General features: G+C 30.0%; 1 protein-coding gene across 2 annotated transcripts in view; it reads right to left on the bottom strand.

The window, feature by feature from the left end:
• Window positions 1–21,982, bottom strand: part of Ncam2 (neural cell adhesion molecule 2) — a 477,943-nt gene that overhangs the window by 178,633 nt on the left and 277,328 nt on the right. For both annotated transcript variants that reach the window (XM_078044488.1, XM_078044487.1), the window contains exons 6-8: window positions 20,524–20,641; window positions 17,181–17,341; window positions 14,452–14,597 (exon numbers count right to left, since the gene is read on the bottom strand). In XM_078044488.1, the coding sequence (XP_077900614.1) occupies window positions 14,452–14,597; window positions 17,181–17,341; window positions 20,524–20,641 (425 nt within the window). The remainder of the gene's footprint in view (window positions 1–14,451; window positions 14,598–17,180; window positions 17,342–20,523; window positions 20,642–21,982) is intronic.

Below are 21,982 nucleotides of genomic sequence, written 5' to 3'. Positions count from 1 at the left end.
GATTTTCTTCATTGCTTACATTTTATGAAACTTATCTCAAGTAGTCACATTTGCTTAAGAATGCACAAAATTGATACAGAAAAAAATGGCTGATGTAACTTTCATATGTTAAGTATTAAAAAACTAAGATTTTTTTTTCAGTGGAAATTTTCTTGGGAGTTGAAAATATCATCCTACTAATCTTCTATCTTCAAATAAAGTAGTTTAAGTAAATAATTTTTAAAATATGAGATTTCCCACTTATATGAATAGTAATATTAAATTGCAATAAAGCATTTGTATATACATGTATATAAGAAATAATTATGTCCTTGAGCATAAAAGTATATTATGATAATGAATGCAGTGTGATAATATATATGTATATGCTGATATATTTAATAGCTTATAAATTTTAACTGTCTCATTTTTTTTCAATTATTTTACCTAAGTATTTGCCCTTTTAGTTATAGATAGAAATCCCTTTTGAATTTTGTCTGTAAAAGTATTTTAAGTACACATCTTCTAGATCACAGTGTCTAAATTCACAGATAAAATTTTTGCTCACTCTGTCTATATTATAAAAATAGATAGAAACACTTTGGTATAACTAAGACGTCTGTATGTAAATGCAAAACTAAGTGTTAACGAAGACTTTCTACTGTAAAAAATAATCTTAAGTTTCAATTCAAATATATCACTTTATTTGAAGAAATAATAAAACATACTCAGTACTAAAGTTAATGTTGAGTCAGTAAAGCTTTTTTTAAATACAGAAATATACATTTTTCAAAAGATTATAAAAGAACAGAAAAAATTCTATACCTATAGAAATTTTTGAGGTGATCTAAATTCAGACCAGTCTAGTATTTCAATTTTTACTTTAGCCAAAAATGTAGAAGTTGGTTTTGAAGTTTGTTACTCTGCTTTATTAATTCAGTTTATTGGTGTCATTTTGAAAGGGCCATTTCATGTTAAGAACTGAAATAAAATGAGTTTCAGTCAAAATAATTTATGAATAAAGTGTGTGTCCATTAGTGAAGCAAAGCATATTTACTTACTGAAGTTAAATGCTGGGCCCCACCATGGAAGGATGGAGAATGAGTTTTGTCCCCATAGTTATATGTTTAAATATGCACCACTCAAAATTTCATAGTTAAATTCTACATCTACATCATATTAATGCAATATAAGTTTAAACTGTCTACATCATATTAATGCAATATAAGTTTAAACTGAAAGTAGTTTTTCTGAAAGTGTGTCTGTGTACCATTAAGGGAATTAAATCAAACATTGTGAACATTTTATCTTATTTAGGTAATATATTGAAAACACATTTTATTTTAGTTTCATATTAATTTATGTATAGACATACACACATATCTGACATGCACATCATACTTTTGAGTTTAGGTAATATATTGAAACACATTTTATTTTAGTTTCATATTAATTTATGTATAGACATACACACATATCTGACATGCACATCATACTTTTGAGTTCGTTGATTTGTTACACTAAAAATAAATTAAAAATAATTCCATTTAAATTTAAAAATTGAACATATAATAGTACAGGTAATTCATGGAGACAGAAAAGAGATGAAGCTAGTTTCAAATGACTGAGGTTTGAGAAATGCCACTTTAAAAGAGTTACAATTTATTACAGTACATTTCAAGTAGTTCTTATTAAATGTAGAGTGGGATTGATTTCTAGTGAAAGTAGAACTATAATTTACTAGTAGGACAAATATAACAGGAATAAGGTAATTATAGCTTCTGTATCCTAAGAGTAGATAAATGATACAAAGGAGATGTCATCCATTAGACAATATAATAAGCACTTTATAATTGTTATATTAAACACATTATTCACATGCATAGAATTGCTTACCGTTCTGTTTACAAGTGTATAAGTACTCTAGAGCAAAAATTACTCCCATAGAACTTTTTTATTTCATTTAACACTAAAATTGTCAAGTAAAAATATTTCTAGAAAAGTGTTTGAAGAGAACATTTTTAGCATGTGGTTATAAAATAATATTTTAAGAAATGTATAAAGAATAAATCATTTTAAGCAGCCTCGCTTATGGGAGCATTGTATGTTCTGTTTCTTTCTACCTTAATGGCCTGTTTGGGTTCTTCCCAGAGAGTAGAATCATCTATTCCCAAATTAGAATTTCTCTCTGTGTAATATGGAAGGGACCAAAGGGAGGGGGGAAAGTGACAATTCCTAGAGAGGAAAATTTGAAAGACTGAGAGAAGATGTGAAAGAAAGGAAAGATGATGTTAAAAGAAATCTATATTATAATCTGATTTTGTGTTTTATAAGACAGAAAATACCAGCCTTTATGATTGAGAGTGAAACTCTATCCTCTTTTGAGTCGGGAAGCTAGAGTGTACTTCATGTGTACTTCACTGGAAATGTGGAGATGGAAGTCAGTCACAAGGAGGAAAACACAAGACCCAAATGTAGACTTCTGACACAGTCAGCTTTTAAAAGGAGTTGTTCCTTTGTATCCTATGAGACGAGTGTATTTTTATGGGTATGAATCTGTCTTCTAATCTGTTACATTGGTCTTCATGTCTGTTTCTGTGCCAATACCATGTTGTTTTTGTTACTACAACTCTGTAGTATATAATTTAAGTTCTGGTATTGTGATGCTTCCTGCATGAATTGTTTTGGCTCTTCTAGGTCTCTTGTTTTTCCAAATAAATTTCATGACTGCTTTTTCTACTTCTATGAAAAAGATCATGGGAGTTTTAATAGGCATTGCATTAAGTTTGTTTAGTACTTTTGGTAGTATAGCCATTTGGACAATATTAATTCTGCCTGTCAAACAACATAGGATTCTTTCCATTTTCCAAAGTCTTCTTTAATTTTTTCTTTTAGTCGTCTATAGTTTTCATTGTAGAGATCTTTAACCTCTTTTGTTAGAATGATTCCCAAACTTTTAATTTTTTTTTTTGAGGCTATTGTGAATGGGATAGTTTTCCTGATTTCTCTTTCATTGGTATAGGAATGCAACTGATTTATCAGTGTGAATTTTATATTCTGCTACTTTGATGAATTCATTTATGAGTTCTGGAAGCTTTCTAGTGGATTTTTTGGGGGGTCTTCTAAATATAGAATCATATCATCTGCAAATTGGGATAGTTTGAGCTCTTCTTTTCCTATTTATATCCCTTTAATTTCTTTCTTTTTCCTAATTGCTCTGGCTAGGGTTTCAAGGATGATGTTGAATAGGAGCAGTGATAAAGGGCATCTTGGTCCTGATATAGTTTTATAGAGGGAATGCTTTCAATTTTTCTCCAATTAGAATGATGCTGGCTTTAGGTTTAACATATACAGCTTTCAAATATTGAGGTACATTCCTACTGTCCCTAGTTTCTCTAGTGTTTTGAGTAAGAATGTATGCTTACTTTCAAAGCATTTATCAAATGCTTTTTCTGCATCAATTGAGATAATCAGGTGATTCTTGTCCTTAAGTGCCTACTACCATAACATCTATTGATGTTATGAATTCTATTTAGTGATTTCCATATGTTGAACCTTGCATCCCTAGAATGAACTCTGCTTGATCATGATGCACTATCTTTTGAATATGTTTTTGTATGCAATGTGCTGGTGTTTTATTAAGAATTTTTGCATCTATTTTCAATAGGGATATTGGTCTTAAATTTTTGCCTTGATGTGTCTTTATCTGGTTTTGTTATCAGGGTGATACTAGCTTCATAGAATGCACTTGAAGAGTTGCCTCCTTTTCTATTTCATAGAATAATTTGAGGAAGATTGTTGTAACTTCTTCTTTGAAGGTCTGGTAGAACTCTGCTGAGAATCCATCTGGTCCTGGGCTTTTCTTTGTTGGTAGGCTTTTGATTGCATCTTCAATTTCATTGCTTGAGATTGATCTGTTTGAAGGTTCTATAGTCTTCCTGGTTTAATTTGAATAGGTTGTATGTAATGTATGTAACTAGAAATTTGTTGACGTTTTCATGATTTTCTATTTTATTCAAAGTTGTTTCTGATGATATCCTATATTTCAGTGGTGTCCTTGGTGATATTTCCTTTTTAATCTCAAATTTGAATAATTTGACATTTCTTTCTCATTCTCTTCCTTAGCTTGGCTATGTGTAAATAAATTGTACTTTTTCAAAGAACGAACTTAGTGTTTTTACAATTTTTTAAATTTCTTTCTTGTTTCAATTTTATTGATTTCACCTCTGATTTTAATTAATTCCTGTCTTATATTGCTTTTGTTATTGATTTGTTCTTCTTTTTCTAGGACTTCAAGATATAAAAAGTTGGGTTACTTACATGGGTACTTTTTATTCTTTTAAAGAATGTGCTTGATGCAATGAACTTTCATTTTAGAAGGGTGCTCATAGTTTCCCAGAGATTCTGATAAGTTGTGTCCCTTTTCTCATTTAGCTATAATTATTTTTTTTTATTTTATCCCTGATTTTTCAGCTATCCACTGGTCATTGAATAATGTATTACTTAGTCTCCAGGTGTTAAAGCATTTTCTATTTTTTTTATTTTATCATTGATTTCTAATTTCATTCCATTATGATCTAATAAAATGCAAGATATTATCTCTGTTTTTTTTGTATGTGCTAAGAGTTGCTCGGTGGACTAGGATATGGTCTATTTTAGAGATGGATCCATGTTCACTGAGAAAAAGTATATTTAGTTTTTGATGGATAAAATATTCTATACGTATCTGTTAAGTCTAAAATGTTAATTGAATTTTATAGTTCTATAAGATACTCTTTTGACAAATGATGCTGGAAAACTGGAAATGTACATGTATTAGAAAGAAATTGAACCCCTATCTCTCACCTTGCAGAAAATTCAACTCAAAGTGGATTAAGGAGTTAGGCATTAGACCAGAGTCTCAGTGCCTACTACCAGAAAAAAGTAGGCCCAACTCTCTATCATGTCAGTTTAAAAAATTACTTCCTCAATAAGACTCCTAAAGTGCAAGAAGTACAACCAAGAATCAATAAATAGAATAGTTTCAAACTGAAATTCTGCATCACATCAAAGAAACAGGCAAGAATGTAAACAGAGAGTCTACTGAATGTGAGAAAATTTTTATCTGCATCTCAGACAGAGCATTATTCTCCAGGATATAAATAGACCTCAAAAAACTTAACACTCAAACAAATAATCCAACTAATAAATGGGCTAAGACACTGAACAGGCACTTTACAGAAGAAGAAATATAAATGGTGAACAAAAAAAAAAAGAAAAAATATTCAACATATCTAGCAATTAGAGAAATGCAAGTAAAAACTACAGTGATATTACATCTCCCCCCAGTCAGAATGGCAATTATCAAGAATATAAGCAACAATAAATGTTGGTGAGGATGTAGGGGAAAAGGTACATTTATTCACTGCTGGGAATACAAATTGGAAAGCAATATGGAGATTACTTAGAAAACTTGGAATGGAGGTACCATTTGACCTTGTTATCCTGCTCCTCAGTTTATACCCAAAGGACTTAAAATCAGCATATTACAGTGAAGCAGCCACTTCAATGTTTATTGCAGCTTAATTCATAATAGCCAAGCTATGGAACCAAACTAGGCGCCCTACAACAGACGAATGGATAAAGAAAATGTAGTGTATATATTCAGCCATAAAGAAGAATGAAATTATGGTATTTGCCTGTAGATGGATGGCACTGGAGAATATCATGCTAAGTGAAATAAAACAGTCTCAAAAAACCAAAGGCAGACTGTTCTCTCTGATATGTAGACGGTATCCTACATTAAAGGAGGGGAAGATTAGAAGTGCATTGGACTAGAAAAAGGGGAATAAAGGTAATGGAGGGAGTATGGGAATAGAAAAGACAGTAGAATGAATTGGACATATCTTTACTATCCATATATATGAATATATGACCAATGTAACTCCACATCATGTACAAACACAATAATGGGATTATAACTGGAAAATAGTAAACTTATTTTATGTATGTATACTATTTCAAAATATACTCTACACATGTGAAAAATTAAAAAATATATATATCAAAATAAATAAATAAAAAGTTGCAAGACCTAGAATTTTGTGAGACAATTTCATATTTTAAAACTGATTTAATGTTGATAGAGATAGTTTTAGATTAAACTGTATAAATTTGTTAAGGGAACACAGTCTACAAATATGTACAGGCAGAAGACTATTATTCTTCTGAATGTCATTCCTTCACAGAGGACCTATAAAGATGCTAATTAAAGCATCTACCTGGTCTCTTTGGGGGGAGCAATCAATGACACAGAATTAACATGATCATATTTTTCATTTGTGAAAGACTTGAATTCAATCATGTGATAAACCTAATTCTTAAAAAAAAAAAAAACCTTGATACCTCCAAAGAAAATAGGAAATAAAACTTTTAAGTCGTTTGATTTGTGTTTGAAATATTTTTTTTATGTATGATCTCATTTCATGTTTAGAAACCTTTCCAGGAATGTCTTAGGATTAACCATCTTTATATATGCAAAAACTGAATTCAGACATAAGTGGCATGGTAAATGAAGTATCAAAATTAAAAAGTCAGGATTAAACTTCGATTTCTGTGAAACTTTCCATGAATTTCATTCATAATTCATCAGTATCTGTGTTTTCACTTATAATGACATGTATTGATCAATAAGAATCATAGGCAGGGATGATTTAAAGAAACTTTGGTTCAGAAATAGTTAAGAGGTATTAATATCGGTGGAAATATACACCGAGTGTTTTTGTTGTTGTTGTTGTTGTTTTTTTGCCAGGGACTATGACTAAACAATTTGGGCACACAAACTCACACATTCCCTTGAAAGAACCAGAGTTTTATTTAATTTTTTAAAAAGCTCTTTAATGTAAAAACTTAAATTTTTATTTGTATATGATTATTTGATCTTCATGTCTCTTTTACATATCATAACAGTATTTTCGGTTTGGTTTTAAGCTTTATTGTATACATTTCACTACTAAAATTAAATATAGATAACATTATATATATATAAAAATGATAGGGTTTCTGATTTTTATATGAATGTATACCTAAAGAAGACTCCATGTATTTTAAAATAGGGCTCTTAAAGTAATGAAGTTTTAGATAACCATAGTACATAAATTGTATTTTAATAGAAATATCACAAATAAAATTAATTACCACTAAAGTAAATTTCCATGAAACTTATAACAAACTGATAATTATAAATTAGAGACAGTTAATTTAATAAAATAGGGAGAAAATTTTATCCTCAAATAACAAAGGATATCTGGAAATACTTGTAAAGGAAGTGGATATGCTTTTGTAAGTATTTGAAGTTTATCTGAAGACCTCTTGAAATTATATGTATTTAATGTAGTTACGATTCTTTGGATTCTAAACAAAAGAGTACTTAGTTTAAAAGAGATTTGTTTGTTAGAGTATGGTAGCATGTTACTGTAATCCCAGTGGCTTGCTAGGCTGTGCCAGGAGATTACAAGTTCAAAGCCAGCTTTAGCAATTTAGCAAGGCCCTGAGCAATTTAACAAGATGCTATCTAAAAATGAAAAATAAAAAATGGGCTGGGGATGTGGCTCAGTGGATAAGGGATCCTTGGCTCAATCTCTGGTATCAAAGAATAAACAAATAAATAAAAAGCTAAACATTTGAAAATTTAAAAAATAAAAATATTATATTTCTAAGCACTATTTTGATAATATTTTTAAAGATATTTTCATATTATGCAAGAATAGTAATATGCATAGTTCAACTGTTCAATATCTTTCACAAAGCAATGAAGGATTGTTAACATCAGGAACCAGAAAATGGTGGCAAATTTTATATAAATATCATAACATTTATCTTTCAGTACCATTTGTGTGAAAGAAAGAAGAGGGGTTTAATTCTTCTTATCTTGATTTAGGCTGGCCTTATAATTTGTTTGCAACCATTATAATATAGAAATAGTGGTAAAGCATGACTTCTAAGACTAGTTCAGAAAAGATCATATAGTGTCTGTCTAGTGTGGTATTCTTGCAACATTTCCTCTGGAATATAAGATGGCTGAAATACATGAGGACAGACTATATTAATACAGTCATACTATAAACTCCATGTAAGTGTTCCAATTGACAGTTCCAAATGAGCTCACTGTCCACAGGAAGCATTGACAGCCACTTAAGTGTGCCTTCTTGACTTTTAAGCTCTGTTGAACCTTCTCAGAACTACAACTATAGACAACATTTAAGTCCAAGCACATTAGAGAGTTCAAGCGATATTCAAGCATGAATGAAAAACTGGTAGGTTTATGCCACTGTTTCGGGGTCACTTATTGTGCAATAAGAATATTAGAAAATTTTATATAAGGTTTACTATGATTTTCAAAATGTTATTAACAGGGTATTGTTGGAGAGTTAACACTTCTGATGGACTAGCAACTTTTTTCCCATAAGAAGAAAGCTCTATCATACCATAATGAGTTTTCACACTGCCTTATTTCTTTCAATTAGAAATAAAGAGATATCTGATGAGTAAATGTGAACATGAAGATTGGAAATTCTTTTCTACCACAACATTTTCTCTTCAGAAAGGAAATTCTGACAGAGACCAATAGATCTCCATTGCTCTCATCTATGGAAATAACAGTATTTTCTATGCAAGGCCTAATCCATTGAAGACTATGTTGAATATGTTTATCTAATTCTTGTGTTCAGTATAAGAGCACTCAATTGTCTGTAGAATTTAAGCCACATAATATTTTATCCCCATTTCTTTTGTTTATCTATTGATTAGTTATAAACTTACACAAGAAAAAGCATGCTATTAATTGATATCCCATTTAAAAGTCTACAAGTAGGAACATATTTGATAAGTACAATGGATAAAATTATTAGTTTGAGCCCCATGATACTGAAGATGGTTTATTTGTTTTTATTTTGTTTTATTTTGGTACTAGGGATTAAATGCAAAGATGCTAAACTACTGAGCCACACCCCCAGATTTTAAAAAATATTTTATTTTGAGACAGGGTCTCACTAAATTGCTGAGGCTTGCTTTGAATTTACAATCCTCTTGCCTCAGCCTCCTATGCCACTGGGAATATAGGCATGTGCTACCATGCCTAGAGGATGTTTTATTTTTGCAGTTTAATCAAAGCTTTCAACAGGTGTATTCACAATAGTAACTTTAATTTGTGTTGTATCAAGTCCCTATTTGAGGCATAAGTTATTATTAAGAACATTTTCCTATTAAAAGGATTAGTTGTTAAATTTCATGTTAGCTTATACTAAAGCTTGCCAAAGTACGGCCTGAAAACCATCCATATGATACCAAATGAAGCCACTCATTAAGTATCATTCATAGGCTTTGAGGTACAAACATTAATTAACATTGAGGATGAGAAAGCATGATAGCATCTCTTAATGGTTATTGTGGAAAGTATTATTTCATGTCACTTTCTTTCCTTGATTATTGTAATTATTAGCAAATATTAATTGTACAAAATAATGGGTTTCATGGTGACATACATGTATAAATACGAACTTTGATCATACCCACATTCCAAATAGCCCCCTCTTATCCTCTGTCTCCTCACTCTGGTCCTCTTCCCCTTCTCTAGTGGTTTTTCAAGATTCCACATTTGTGAGAAAATATTCCATACTTACCTTTCTTGGATTCACTTATTTAACAAGATGCTCTCTAGTTTCCTCAATTTTCCTGTAAATGAGTGCCTTCTTCTTTATGGTGGAGTAATTCTCCAATGGCGTGTGTGTGTGTGTGTGTGTGTGTGTGTGTGTGTGTGTACCTATCAACATATGGGCAACAAGGCTGATTCTGTAACTTGGCTATTATAAATTGTGTCATGATAAACATGGGTATGTGATGCATGTATCTCCATAGTATGCTTAATTTAAAAAAATTGGGCATGTATCCAGGAGAGTTATGGAAAGATCATAAAGTAGTTCTATTTTTAGGTTTTTGAGGAATCTCCACACTGTTTTTCATAGTGACTTTACTAATTTACCTTTCCACCAACAAGGCTTAAATGTTCCATTTTTCTTGGATTCTGAAGAGCATTTGTTACTTTTTATTTCCTACACAATAACCAGTCTGACCCAGGTGAGATGGAATCTCAATGAAGGTTTGATTTACATTTCCCTGAAGGCTAAATATGTTAAGCATGATTTCATATATTTATGAAATGTACTTTTTAAAAAATTGAATTATTCGGGTTTTTTTTCTCAAGTTTTTTTGAGTTCTTTATATATCCTCAATATTATTCCTTTTCCAGATGAATAGTGAGCAAATACTTTTTTATCATTCCATAGGTAGTCTCTTCATTCTGTTCATTTGCTGTGCAGAAGTTTTTTAGTTTAATGTAATTCCATTTGTAAATTACTATTTCTTGAGCTATTTAAGTCCTGTTCAGGAAATCATTGCTTATATCAATGTTTAAAGTGTTTCCCCTATGTTTTCTTATAGTATTTTCAATTTTTTCAAGTCTCATTAAGGTCAGTGATCTACTTAAAATTACTTATTGTATAGTTTGAGAAATAAGAATCTTTTTGCAATTTTTTGTAGAGAGATGTTCAGTTTTATAGAATCATTTGTTAAAGAGGCTATCTTTTCTCCAACATATGTTTTTGAATCCTTTGTTGAGAATTAGATGTCTGTAATTGCACAGTTTATTTTTTCTGCCATCGGTCAACATTTCTAATTTTATATCAATATCATGATGTTTTTCTTTCTTTCTTTTTTTTGCTCTTCTTCATCTTTTTATTTATTTAATTTTTAAATACACAACAGTTGAATGCATTATAATCCTTATTATACATATAGAGCACGATTTTTCATATCTATGTTTATAAAGTATGTTCACGCCAACTTATGCCATTATACATGTACTCTTTTTTTTGCATTACAATTCTTAATACACATATATACCACAATTTTTCATATCTCTGTTTGTTTTTAAGGTATGTTGGCCCCAAATTCAAATCTTCATACATGTATTTTGTATAATGATGACCATCACATTCCACCATCCTTGCTAATCCCCTTTCCCCTCCCTTTCCCTTCCACACCTCTTCCCTATATAGAATTAATCTAATCCTCCATGCTCTCCCTCCCTACTCCACTATGAGTCACTCCCCTTATATCAGAGAAAACATTTGGCATTTGTTTTTTTTTGTGTGTGTGTTGGCTAACTTCACTTAGCATTATCTTCTCCAACACCATCCATTTACCTGCAAATGCCAATATCATGATGTTTTTCTTATAATGGCTGTATAGTATACTTTTGAAACTGTATATTAAGATATTTCTAGCATTGTTCTTTCTGCCAACGACTGCTTTGGTTATTCAGGGTTTTGTTTAGTTTTTATTTTTGTGATTCCATATTATTTTAGCATTGTTTTTTCTAGTTCTGTGAAGAATGTCATTGGCATTTTGATGGAGATTGTGATGTATCCATAGATCACTTTCACTAGGAGAACTATTTTAACAATGTTGATTCTCTCAATCAATAAACAAGGGAAGTCTCTCCATTTTCTAGAGTCTTTTTCAATTTCTTCAGTGTTTTGTAATTTGCATTGCAGAAGGCTTTCAATCCCTTGGTTAGGTGTATTCCTTGGAATTTCCTTCCTCACTTCCTTTCCTCCTTGCTTTCCTTCCCTTTCTTCCCTCTCTTTTTGAAGCCTGTAGGTCTACAAGAAATCCAATGATTTTTGTATGATGATTTTATTCCCTTCTACTTTGATGAATTTATCAATTCTAAGAGATGGACACTTTAGGGTTTTCTAGCAATGGAATCATTATCTGCAAACAGGGCAATTTGATTTCTTCTTTTCCTGTGCATACCCATTTTATTTCTTTCCCTTGCCTAATAGCTGTGGTTAAAATTTCCAATACTGTGTTAAATGAGAGTGGTAAGAGTAGAAACCCTTGTCTTGTTTCTGATTTCAGAGGAAATGCTTCCAGTTTTTCCCCATTCAATATGATATTGGCTATGAGTTTGTCAAAGATAGTATTTATCATGTTGAGCTATGATCCTTCTACACTCAATTTATAGTGAAGAGTAGTTGAATTTTATCAAAAGCTTTTTCTCCATCTATTAAAATAATCATGTGATTCTTACCCTTGATTCAATTTATACAGTGCATTACATTTATTCATTTGCATTCCTGCCACTTTTCATCACAAGAATGATATGATATCAGTGCAATCTATGATAGTATTGTTCAATCGAACATTAGGTATTAGAATTCGCATGAACTTTCGGCAAACAGAATTTACACAGAATAAGAGAAACAAGATAGTCTGTGCTTGAACACTATGTAATATGACAAAGATGAAAAATGTGTAATGAATACTTAAGTTGGACATGTGTTTTTGAAAATACTCTTCATCATCCTTAAATAAAAGGAAAATAAGAATTATCAATATTTTAGGTGAAGGAAATCAAAGCGTTCAAATACTATCGCCACAGGTAAACCACCATTTAGCAAAGCTGAAATACAAAACTAGATTTGTCTTTCTTAAAAGCTCAGAGCAAGTATTCAATTTTTGAAATTTACTGCTGAAGACAGTAGGAATTTTAGAAGAAAGGAGATTTCTAGGTGTCCAGATATGAAAGTATTTTGGGAGAATTGGGAAGATAGAATGTAAATAGTTGTAATTTCTTCATCCATTGTATCATCTTAGCACAAAAATCATATTTTGGTTCCTATAATTCCTCTGTGAAAAATTACCAAATCAAAACATTTTACAGAAATATGTGCTCTCTAATAAAAATAGTTCTTAGCAAACACAAACTGGAATACTGTTTTCACAGATACTATGGAAGAAATTTTTGTGTGTAGTTTCAGGTAATCAAGACCATATTTTATTACGCTGATAAAATATCTGAATACAATCTGCTTTCATTCTCAGTGTATACATATGGAAATATAAATTATATGAAAAATAAAACCTGATTTTGAGAAGAGAACTTTTAGTGATTTTTTTTTTCAGTAGACCAGAAAACAATTCGAAAGTTTAGCATTTCTAACAGGAAGGTACGCTTAATAAGGGACAAAGTGCATGTGTGGATCTAATCCACAGAAATGTGATAAATTGAAATATGAAAGAATCCTCTACAGTTTTTGATATCTGATTGAATTTTACTAATTTTATTGAAATTTAACTCATTTTAGACTTGGAAACTCTGCTATAGCAGTATCTGTTATTTTATGTTAAGAAAATATTAAAGCAAACTCTGTACAACTGTGGTTCCAAGAAGACTGCAATCATATTTCCCATTTTATAAATTTGGTTTTAAACTTGAATATATAAAACAAGAATGCCAAAACAGCGCTACTATTACCATTTTATATACACTCATAAAAAATGCTATCATGAGGAGGAAATGGAACAAATAAAAAGGGTGATGGAAAAGCATCCTTTCAAAAGTTAATAAATGGACAAGAGAGATGCAATTTTTGTCAGTTTATGAGGTTAAATAGATTGTTAAATATAATATAATAAGTTGGAGGGATGGAAAATGTACTGTAGACAAATGTTTTCAAGTCTTTCCACTCCAATATACTAGTAAGTCGGAAGTACTTTTAGGTGTACGTATATTTCAGAAATTAGACATTCTGTAAAAACTAATGAATTTTAACTCTGAGCAAAACCATCTAAAAGCCAAATTACAACATCTTTATTGCTGTGAAATGTCAATTTTACCATGTCATTGCACCACAAAATTTTTCTTTTCTATTTTTGTCTATATTTGGAATTGATGAAAAGTAAAATAAAAATCTGTGGAGTATCATGAAACATGTAGTAATGTTTAATTGATTTCTCAGTAACTTGAATGCATTTTGGTGAAAGGTCATCAGAATGCTAAATTTGTTTACCCATATTTTTCTTTTTCAGTGTATAAATTATAGGAAAGCAGAAACCCAGTGACATTTCTAAAGAGTAAATGATAGTCAGAATTTTATATATTTGAATTGCTTTCATGTAAAGAGCAAATGGGGAGGTGAAAATTACCACAAAATATTTTAGATATGCAATGTATAAAGATACCCATTGGAAGCAACCTTAAGAATAATACCCCAAACTATAATTCTGTAATTTAATGGAAAAAACATCTTTAAATGTTATACATTGACATTTTTCTCTGATAAACTAAGTTAGTTACCTTTTAAAAAGTTAAGCCATTGGGCTGGGATCGAGGCTCAGTGGTAGAGCGTTCGCCTAGCAAGTGCAAGGCCTGGGGTTCAATCCTCAGCACCACATAAAATTAAATAAATAAAAGTATCCTGTCAAACTACAACTAAAAAATAAATTTAAAAAAATTTTAAAAATTTAAGCCACATTTTTGATTTGTACAAGTTCCTTTGTAAGCTAGATACTAACTTGAGATTTGTTAATATTCAAAATTCTGGACAGGACAATGCTGTCGGACACCACTACATATTGAGTCTATGTTACCTTATCGCCTTCAGAAAATGTGATGCCATCCACTGCCCTTTTCCAAGTAATTTCTGGGACAGGCTCCCCTTCTGCTTCACAGATGAGTGTGACATGACCATTCTCATATGTAGTCTCATTTTTAAGCTGTATTATGTGAGGCTGTACTGTAAAAAATGTATACATTACTCAATTGATATTGGATGAAGACAATAACTGTTGGAACTTAATATGGGTAATGGGCTCTTTAGTTGATGTTAATACAATACAAGGTGATTAACTACAGCAGTTTACAGTGGCATGCTTTACTTTACAAGAGTACCAGTAGAGTGAACAAGAGCGGAGAAAGAGGAACTCTGAATATAAGACTCATTTATTATCATTAAAATATTTGAGTAGCTTAGAGACCAACATAAAAATTATAATTCTTTTCAAAAAGTGAACATACTTCATTTCTCTCTTAAAGTCACAAATTTAAATTTCCTCTTTTGAAGCAGTATGTATATGGAGGTATTGCTTTAACAATGTATTGATTATTAAACTAATTATTTCTTTGTATCTACTAAAATATTTTATATTAATTTCAATTCTTAATATTTAAAAACATGCTTCTCTATAAGTATACATAGTATCCAAGAAATTTTTTTGAAGTATTATTTCTTATTTTTTTCCTTCTTCAGATACAAAATGGATAAAAGCCTAAAAGTCAGTACTTGTTTTTCAGTACAAGAAATATTTTAATATATTTGACTATAACCAAAATAAAAAAGAGTTGCTCTTAATCTCAAAAAATAACATTCCCGATACCAGAAATATGTCATATAGAATTTTCAAGAATTCACTATTCTATTGTGTGTAATGTATTTAGTTAGTTACTCTTTCCAGATTACTTTGAGTTAAAGGAACACAAACTTATTTAGCGGTATTAAAAAAGTGATTACAACCCTGACGTAACGTTTTATTATTTCTTATTTGAAAGGATGAAAACACCAGAAACTTTTTTTATCTTTGTATTCTCACTGGTATCCTAATAAAAAATGAAGCAACAAAATAGTATTTCAGATGAATCCATAGAGGCATCTGAGAATATTATACTTGGGAATTCTGTCATATAGTACCATTTCTAATTATTGTCTTACTGAGTATATTTATGTAGTGTAGATTTTAAAGAAAAATAACAAAATTGATAAACCCTAGCTAAGCTAATGAAGAAAAAGAGAAAACTCAAATTACTCAAATTCATGATGAAGAGGAAACTATCATCCCAGACACTACTGAAATACAGACAATAATCAGAAACTATTTTGAAAATTTCTACTTCAACAATTTTTTAAGAGGTAAACACTTGGGAACTTTTCATAATTTAAGGACTTCTTATGATTTTGGATAGATTTCTATTTATTTCCTGTTTCCTCTATGTGAGCAATCTCTGGGCTTTTAGTTTTTTCCTCTTTCTCCTCATTAAAGACTTGTTTAACATCACCTTAACATTGCTCTTTATGCTAACTTTCCAACACTCTGATATCCAAAATTATAGTACTTTTAAAACAATGTTATCCAATCTGTCCAGTTTCATATTCTTTTTGAAGCATCTTATTAGTCAAATTTTATTATTTTATTTTAATATACTTTGGTATGGTTGTTTGTTTCTCCCCCAAAGAATATAAATGTTCATGAAATTTTCTCTGGTTTGAAAAGCACTTGTATTATTATAGTGGCACAACTGAGAAGAGAGTGGTCCCCCTGCTAGTATTTATTCAGCGGTATTAAAAAAGTGATTAAAACTCTGATGTAACATTTTATCATTTTGGGGGGGTTAATATAAGAGGGAACCTTATATCTGTCAACTGCTAATGCTAGTCATTCTTAATCTTAGAGATTTCACCCTTCTTCACTTTCCTTTTCTTTGTTGTGAAAGCATTTTGATGAGTATTGCCAAAGATGGAGAGATACTAAATGTTAGTAGAGAATGTAATTTTTTCCACTTTTTAAAGTGAAAAATCATATAACTATCAAATGGCAAATTTTCTTTGTTGTTCAAATATAATAAAAGGTAAATCAAAAGTTTTCTAAAATAGTACTAACTCTCTATGTTCTATCCACTTCCAAGGTAAACATTATATCTCTTGCTAAATATGAAGGCTATTTACATATTTTATTTTAGTAAAATGAAAACAGATATTTAATTATAGTTCAATCAATGTTTAGCTCAATGTTTCTAAATCAGAGCTTTCATAATGTAATTTTTTTCAATACAAGATTTTTAATCTAGGAGAGCTTAACTGTTGAGTCACATCCACAGGCCTTTTTATTTTCTATTTTGAGACAGGTCTCACTAAGTTATGTAGGGCTAATCACTAACTTGATGAGGCTGGCTATGGATGTGTGATCCTCCTCAGCCTATGGAACTGCTGGGACTCTTGGGGTTTCATGTGGAATTTTTTTTAAGTATAGTGAATGGAAAATAGATCCCAACATGAAATTTAAGACTCATGAAGATTAACCCTCATGGAGATATAAAACATTACAGAATCCATTGAAGCAATTTAATTTTTTTGTTCAGATTCAGTTATGATTCAGCTAATATTCAATAAAAATTTAAAGGGGTGATTTGATGTAATTCTTAGGACAATTCTATTTGGTAGCTGAAATTTGAAAATACATTTCAGAGGGGAGTAAATTATATAGGACCAAATTTAATTATGGAAATTTAGACATCTCAGACTTAGGCAATATGCTATAATACTTACCAAAGACTTGGAGAAATGCCTGCTTTTCATCTTCTCCTGCCTTATTTGTGGCCCTGCAGACATAAGGCCCTCCATCACTATTGATTATGTTCCTGACAGTGAGTTCTGTATTGCTTCCTTTCAAAAGATACTTTTCACTTTCTTCAATGAGCTTGCCATTCCTAAAGAAGAAAAAGAAGGTTGTTCTTCATAAATTTGTATTCATAACCCAGGAGATCATAATCAACTTTTTGATCTATAGGCATCAATTATTTCATGGTTATTGTCATTGATAGACAGTGATATAGTCCAATCAAAAGTATGTTTTAGTACTCCAGTAATTTAATCTGTAAATAATAAAATTATGCTTAAAATTTGTTTTGACTTTAGAGATAAGAAATCCATTGGGCAATGTTGAAATCTTGACTTTAGTCAGTTTACAAAAGCGTATTTGTTCAATTTAAACTTTATTAGCAAAAGCTCAGTATTCTTTAGTTATTTTTATTCCCTTCACACATTTTAAGTTGGTGAGCCAACACATCTTTATGAAATATGCTTATTTTCTAGGTGGGACACATTTTTAAAAATAATTTCTATGGAAAATTTATTTAAATAAATTCCAATGTAAGTACAATATAAACACATCAAAAATTTTTATTGTATATAAGTACTATCAATACATTAATGAAAAAAATCAAGTGAAAGCACAACTAATCAGAAATATTATGCTGGATATAATTTAATTAATGAAGGAAAATAGCAAGTTTTTATGTTTCCTTTTAGACACAAATAATTAAAATTTTCCCAATTCTTTTTTATTCACAAATAACATTTATTTAATAAATATTTTCAATTTTTTATTTGTTTTAATTAGTTATATATGACTGTGCAATGCATCTATGTACTTTGATATATCATACATTAATGGGGTATAATTTTTCACTTTTCTGATTTTACATGTAATAGAATCACATTAATCATGCAGTGTTTATACAATGAAATAGATCTAATTCTGCTCTAAGTGTGGTATATATAACCTTTCAAGTATTTTCTACTAGACTGTATAATAGGAGATATTTTAAATATATTAAAACTCTGAAACATTTCTACAATTGCCCTTATTAGTTGAAAAACTTTTTATGTATTCTCTTTGCTTCTTTTTTTTATTATCCTCATTCTCCTTTACCTCATTCTTTTCTTTATTTTTCTTCTTTGCTTCTCTTCCTAGTATAAAAATACAGTGGTTTGAATGTCTGAATTGATCTTAGGACTCACTAACATAAAATGTTTAGGATTTGTATTAGTCAGTGGGAATATTTACTTTTTCATATAAATTAGAAACTAAAAAAAACCTAAAAATTTTATTAAAATATTTCCAAAATTAAACAAAACATTTCTATGATATATCATGAATATTTAAAGTAAATTCTGATTACATTTTCCAGTAAACACTGACCTATATTCTAATAAAATTCTTATTCTTTTGTGACTCAATAACATAATTTTCTCCAGTTTCTTATGACATCTCCACATATATACTAGGAAGTGTGCATTTCTGAGAGAAGTAGAAATCCTTAAAGTTAAAATAATAATAATAATGTGTATACAGTATTCTGTAGTTTTATTTGTATTTTCCAAATGTTTAAGTGATAAATAAGCAATGTTATATACAAACTTTATTATGAAATAGAAGAGGAGGAAACACGTCACTGTTCAGCCTATAAGGCCAATATTGCCTTGAGGTGTAACAATTCAAGAATGAGAAAATAATAATATTATATTTCTCATAGTCATTAATTCAACAATTCTTAACATTATCATCATATCTATCACAAGGATACATAAAAATATAACATATCTTAAGTGGGTTTTAAACAAGGAATATAAGGGAGCCCTAACATTTGAAAACCAATGGAACTTATTAGATCAATGGGCTAACAATAAAAGTGTATAGAGTATTTTCAGTACATAGAAAACAACTATTTGAAGGGAACGAAGGGAGAGATGTAGAATTGCTGCTTTTCCTCTCACTTATTTAAATACCACTTATTTGTTTCTGATTGTATTTGTGAAATATTCTTATAATTCCTCAATTTTTATTCCTTGACTGTCTTCTTTACTTCTACCAAATGGCTCTTCTCTCCCAAATTCAAACTTTGATTCCTTAAGTCCTCTAAGTGACTGTATCTGAAGATAAGGCCATTAAGGACATAATTAAGGTGAAATGAGATTACAGGGGGCAACTTATCCATGATGGAACAGGTGCACTTAAAAGAAGAGGAAGAGATACTAGAGATCTCTTTCTCAGTCTTTCCAGACAGTGGAGAGAGCATATGACAATAAAGGAGACAATGTATAAGCCACTAAGAGAGAGCTATCAGATACCAGCCCTGCTGGTAGTTTGACCTTGGATGTCTGTCTACATCTACAAATAAAAAGCACAAAAATAAAAACTTCCCCTTAAAACTAATGTCATCTCTATAGACGTTATGACCACATACTCCCTTTCTCCTAATACATACTTTATATCCAGAGGCTAAAATGATTATTTACATTTAAAGTAATTATTTTTCCATCCTACTCAATTGAAGAAAATAATGACATATGAAGCTACTAAGATGAAAAATTATAGATATAAGTTACAGTTTATTTTCTCTGACTCTGCCTCCTCTTGTCCCTATGATTATTACTTTTCTGATTAAATATAAGAAAACAATTTTGAATACATATGAAACTTTTAAAAATCTAAGTAAATAAGTTTCTTTGGAAATATTAAATTATTAAAATAATATTCTGTGACAATAATTTTTCATCAAAATAGTTAACCTGAAAGGTTTTCTGTGATGCAGTTAGATCTCACATAAGTAAACTGTTAAAGAATAGATTTAGAATACAAATTTTACTCATATGATAGGTTGAACAGTTTTAAAATGACATATTAAACTCATGAAATTTTAACTTTGCATAATTACCTTTTATCTACACATAAATAAAATATACAATTAATTACATTATAATAAAAAGTACACTTATAACAATGTGGCCTGCAACACTGGGATATCTATTTCAAGCCACACTAGTTGTAACATTAAAAGGTAGGATTAGTTACAAGATTCCTAGGCCCATTCTAGCCAGAAACATGCCCTCGAAGACAGAATAAGCATCATGAGGGCAGCCTTGGACTCAAAATCAGAGCAGAACACACTGCTTATCTCTTTAGCAATTAACCTCAGGGATTGAACTGAAAACAGTAGCCTTATTAGTTTTTAGATAAAATTAAAAACATTGCTTTACTTCTTGACAAAACGATTAAAAATCCAAATAGTATTCCATGAGCCAGACGACACATGCATGCTTAACCTACCTTGACCAGGAGATGGTAGGTTCTGGAGAGCCTGAAGCCCTGCAGGACAATGTCATCTCTTCTCCTCTCTCTGCTGTGGCATTAAATGATCTCTGAGGCATTGTGATTGCTGGTGGCACTGAAAGACAGATAGACATAGAATAAATAGAGACAAAAACGTTTGAACCAACACCATTCTAAGACTTTTTGTCCTCTTTTTTCTAACTGCTAAACATTAAAAATTGTTGTTAAATTCTAATTTAATAATAAAAGAATATTAATGTCCATTGATATGCATTCTTATGTACAATAATTAGAAAATATTTATAATGTTGTTTTATTTTTCTTAATCTATTAAAACAAACAATGAACTATATGTTTTAACAAACACATACACTTTTATAAAATGTCTCACAAGAAGACAATGCCATCCTTACTTAATCAATACTGATATTTAATTTAAGCATAAATGGATTTCCTATTTGGTTTTTCATTGCTATATGTAATGCCATAAGCAATCATTCACTGCTTCAAGACAGGGCTTTCAAATTAGGTGTCAAAGCATAATGTTCTTTCTGATTAACTGCACTTAATTTCTTCAAACAACTATAAAACATTTTATGAAGAGAAACTGCTTAAGCCATAGAGAGTATGAAAATAGATTTTCATGAACAATTCAATTTTAAAATTAAGCATCCCCAATTTCTAACTAATTACATTGCAAAAACTGCATATGCTGCAAATTTTGGACAGGTTGAAACTGTTACTGAAATGCACTGTTGGCAATAAACAAGTTACTAACATCCATAACAGAAGCTAAATTTCAAAGTAAAGCATAAATTGTAACTCAGTACACAGTTTCATTTATTAAATTGAATGTGATAAAGTAATATTAGAAATTAATTTTCCTAATAAATGAATCTATTTTTTACATATCCAAACAACATGGCCAGATAGGTACTTATAAGTTTAATTATAATTAAATATCTCTATAATAGCATTATGTTATTTTCAGGTCAGTAACTATGTTTCATTAGCTCACTGATAGTGAGAATAATAAGTTAAATGTATATCAATTATTAAACACAACAAATCAAGTTTCTGAATTTATGATGTAGATATGAGGAACATGATCTAACATGTTATCTATAAAATAATAATGATGAGTGGTATTTAAAAAGATGACTTTTTAATATTTTAATGCTTAATTTTAAGTACACTGCTCTTTGACTATTTGTATTGTTATTTTTTCTTCCTGGTGATAGTAATAAAAAAACACAATTTAATAAAAATGCATTGATTTGCTTTTTCTAATTTATAAAGGTAGTTTGAAGAGCACTGTTACTATTTGTATTATAAAAGTAAAGATTTTCAATACATTAAGGAATTAAAATAAAAGTGAACATTTAGCAGAAATTCTAACATCAAATATAAATAGACACTTCCAAATTGATAATGAGGTGCTTCAGTTCTTGTTCTG

The sequence above is a fragment of the Ictidomys tridecemlineatus genome, chromosome 3 (assembly GCF_052094955.1).
Source record: "Ictidomys tridecemlineatus isolate mIctTri1 chromosome 3, mIctTri1.hap1, whole genome shotgun sequence".
Classification (NCBI taxonomy): domain Eukaryota; kingdom Metazoa; phylum Chordata; class Mammalia; order Rodentia; family Sciuridae; genus Ictidomys; species Ictidomys tridecemlineatus.
This window is presented reverse-complemented; position numbering and strand designations above follow the sequence as displayed.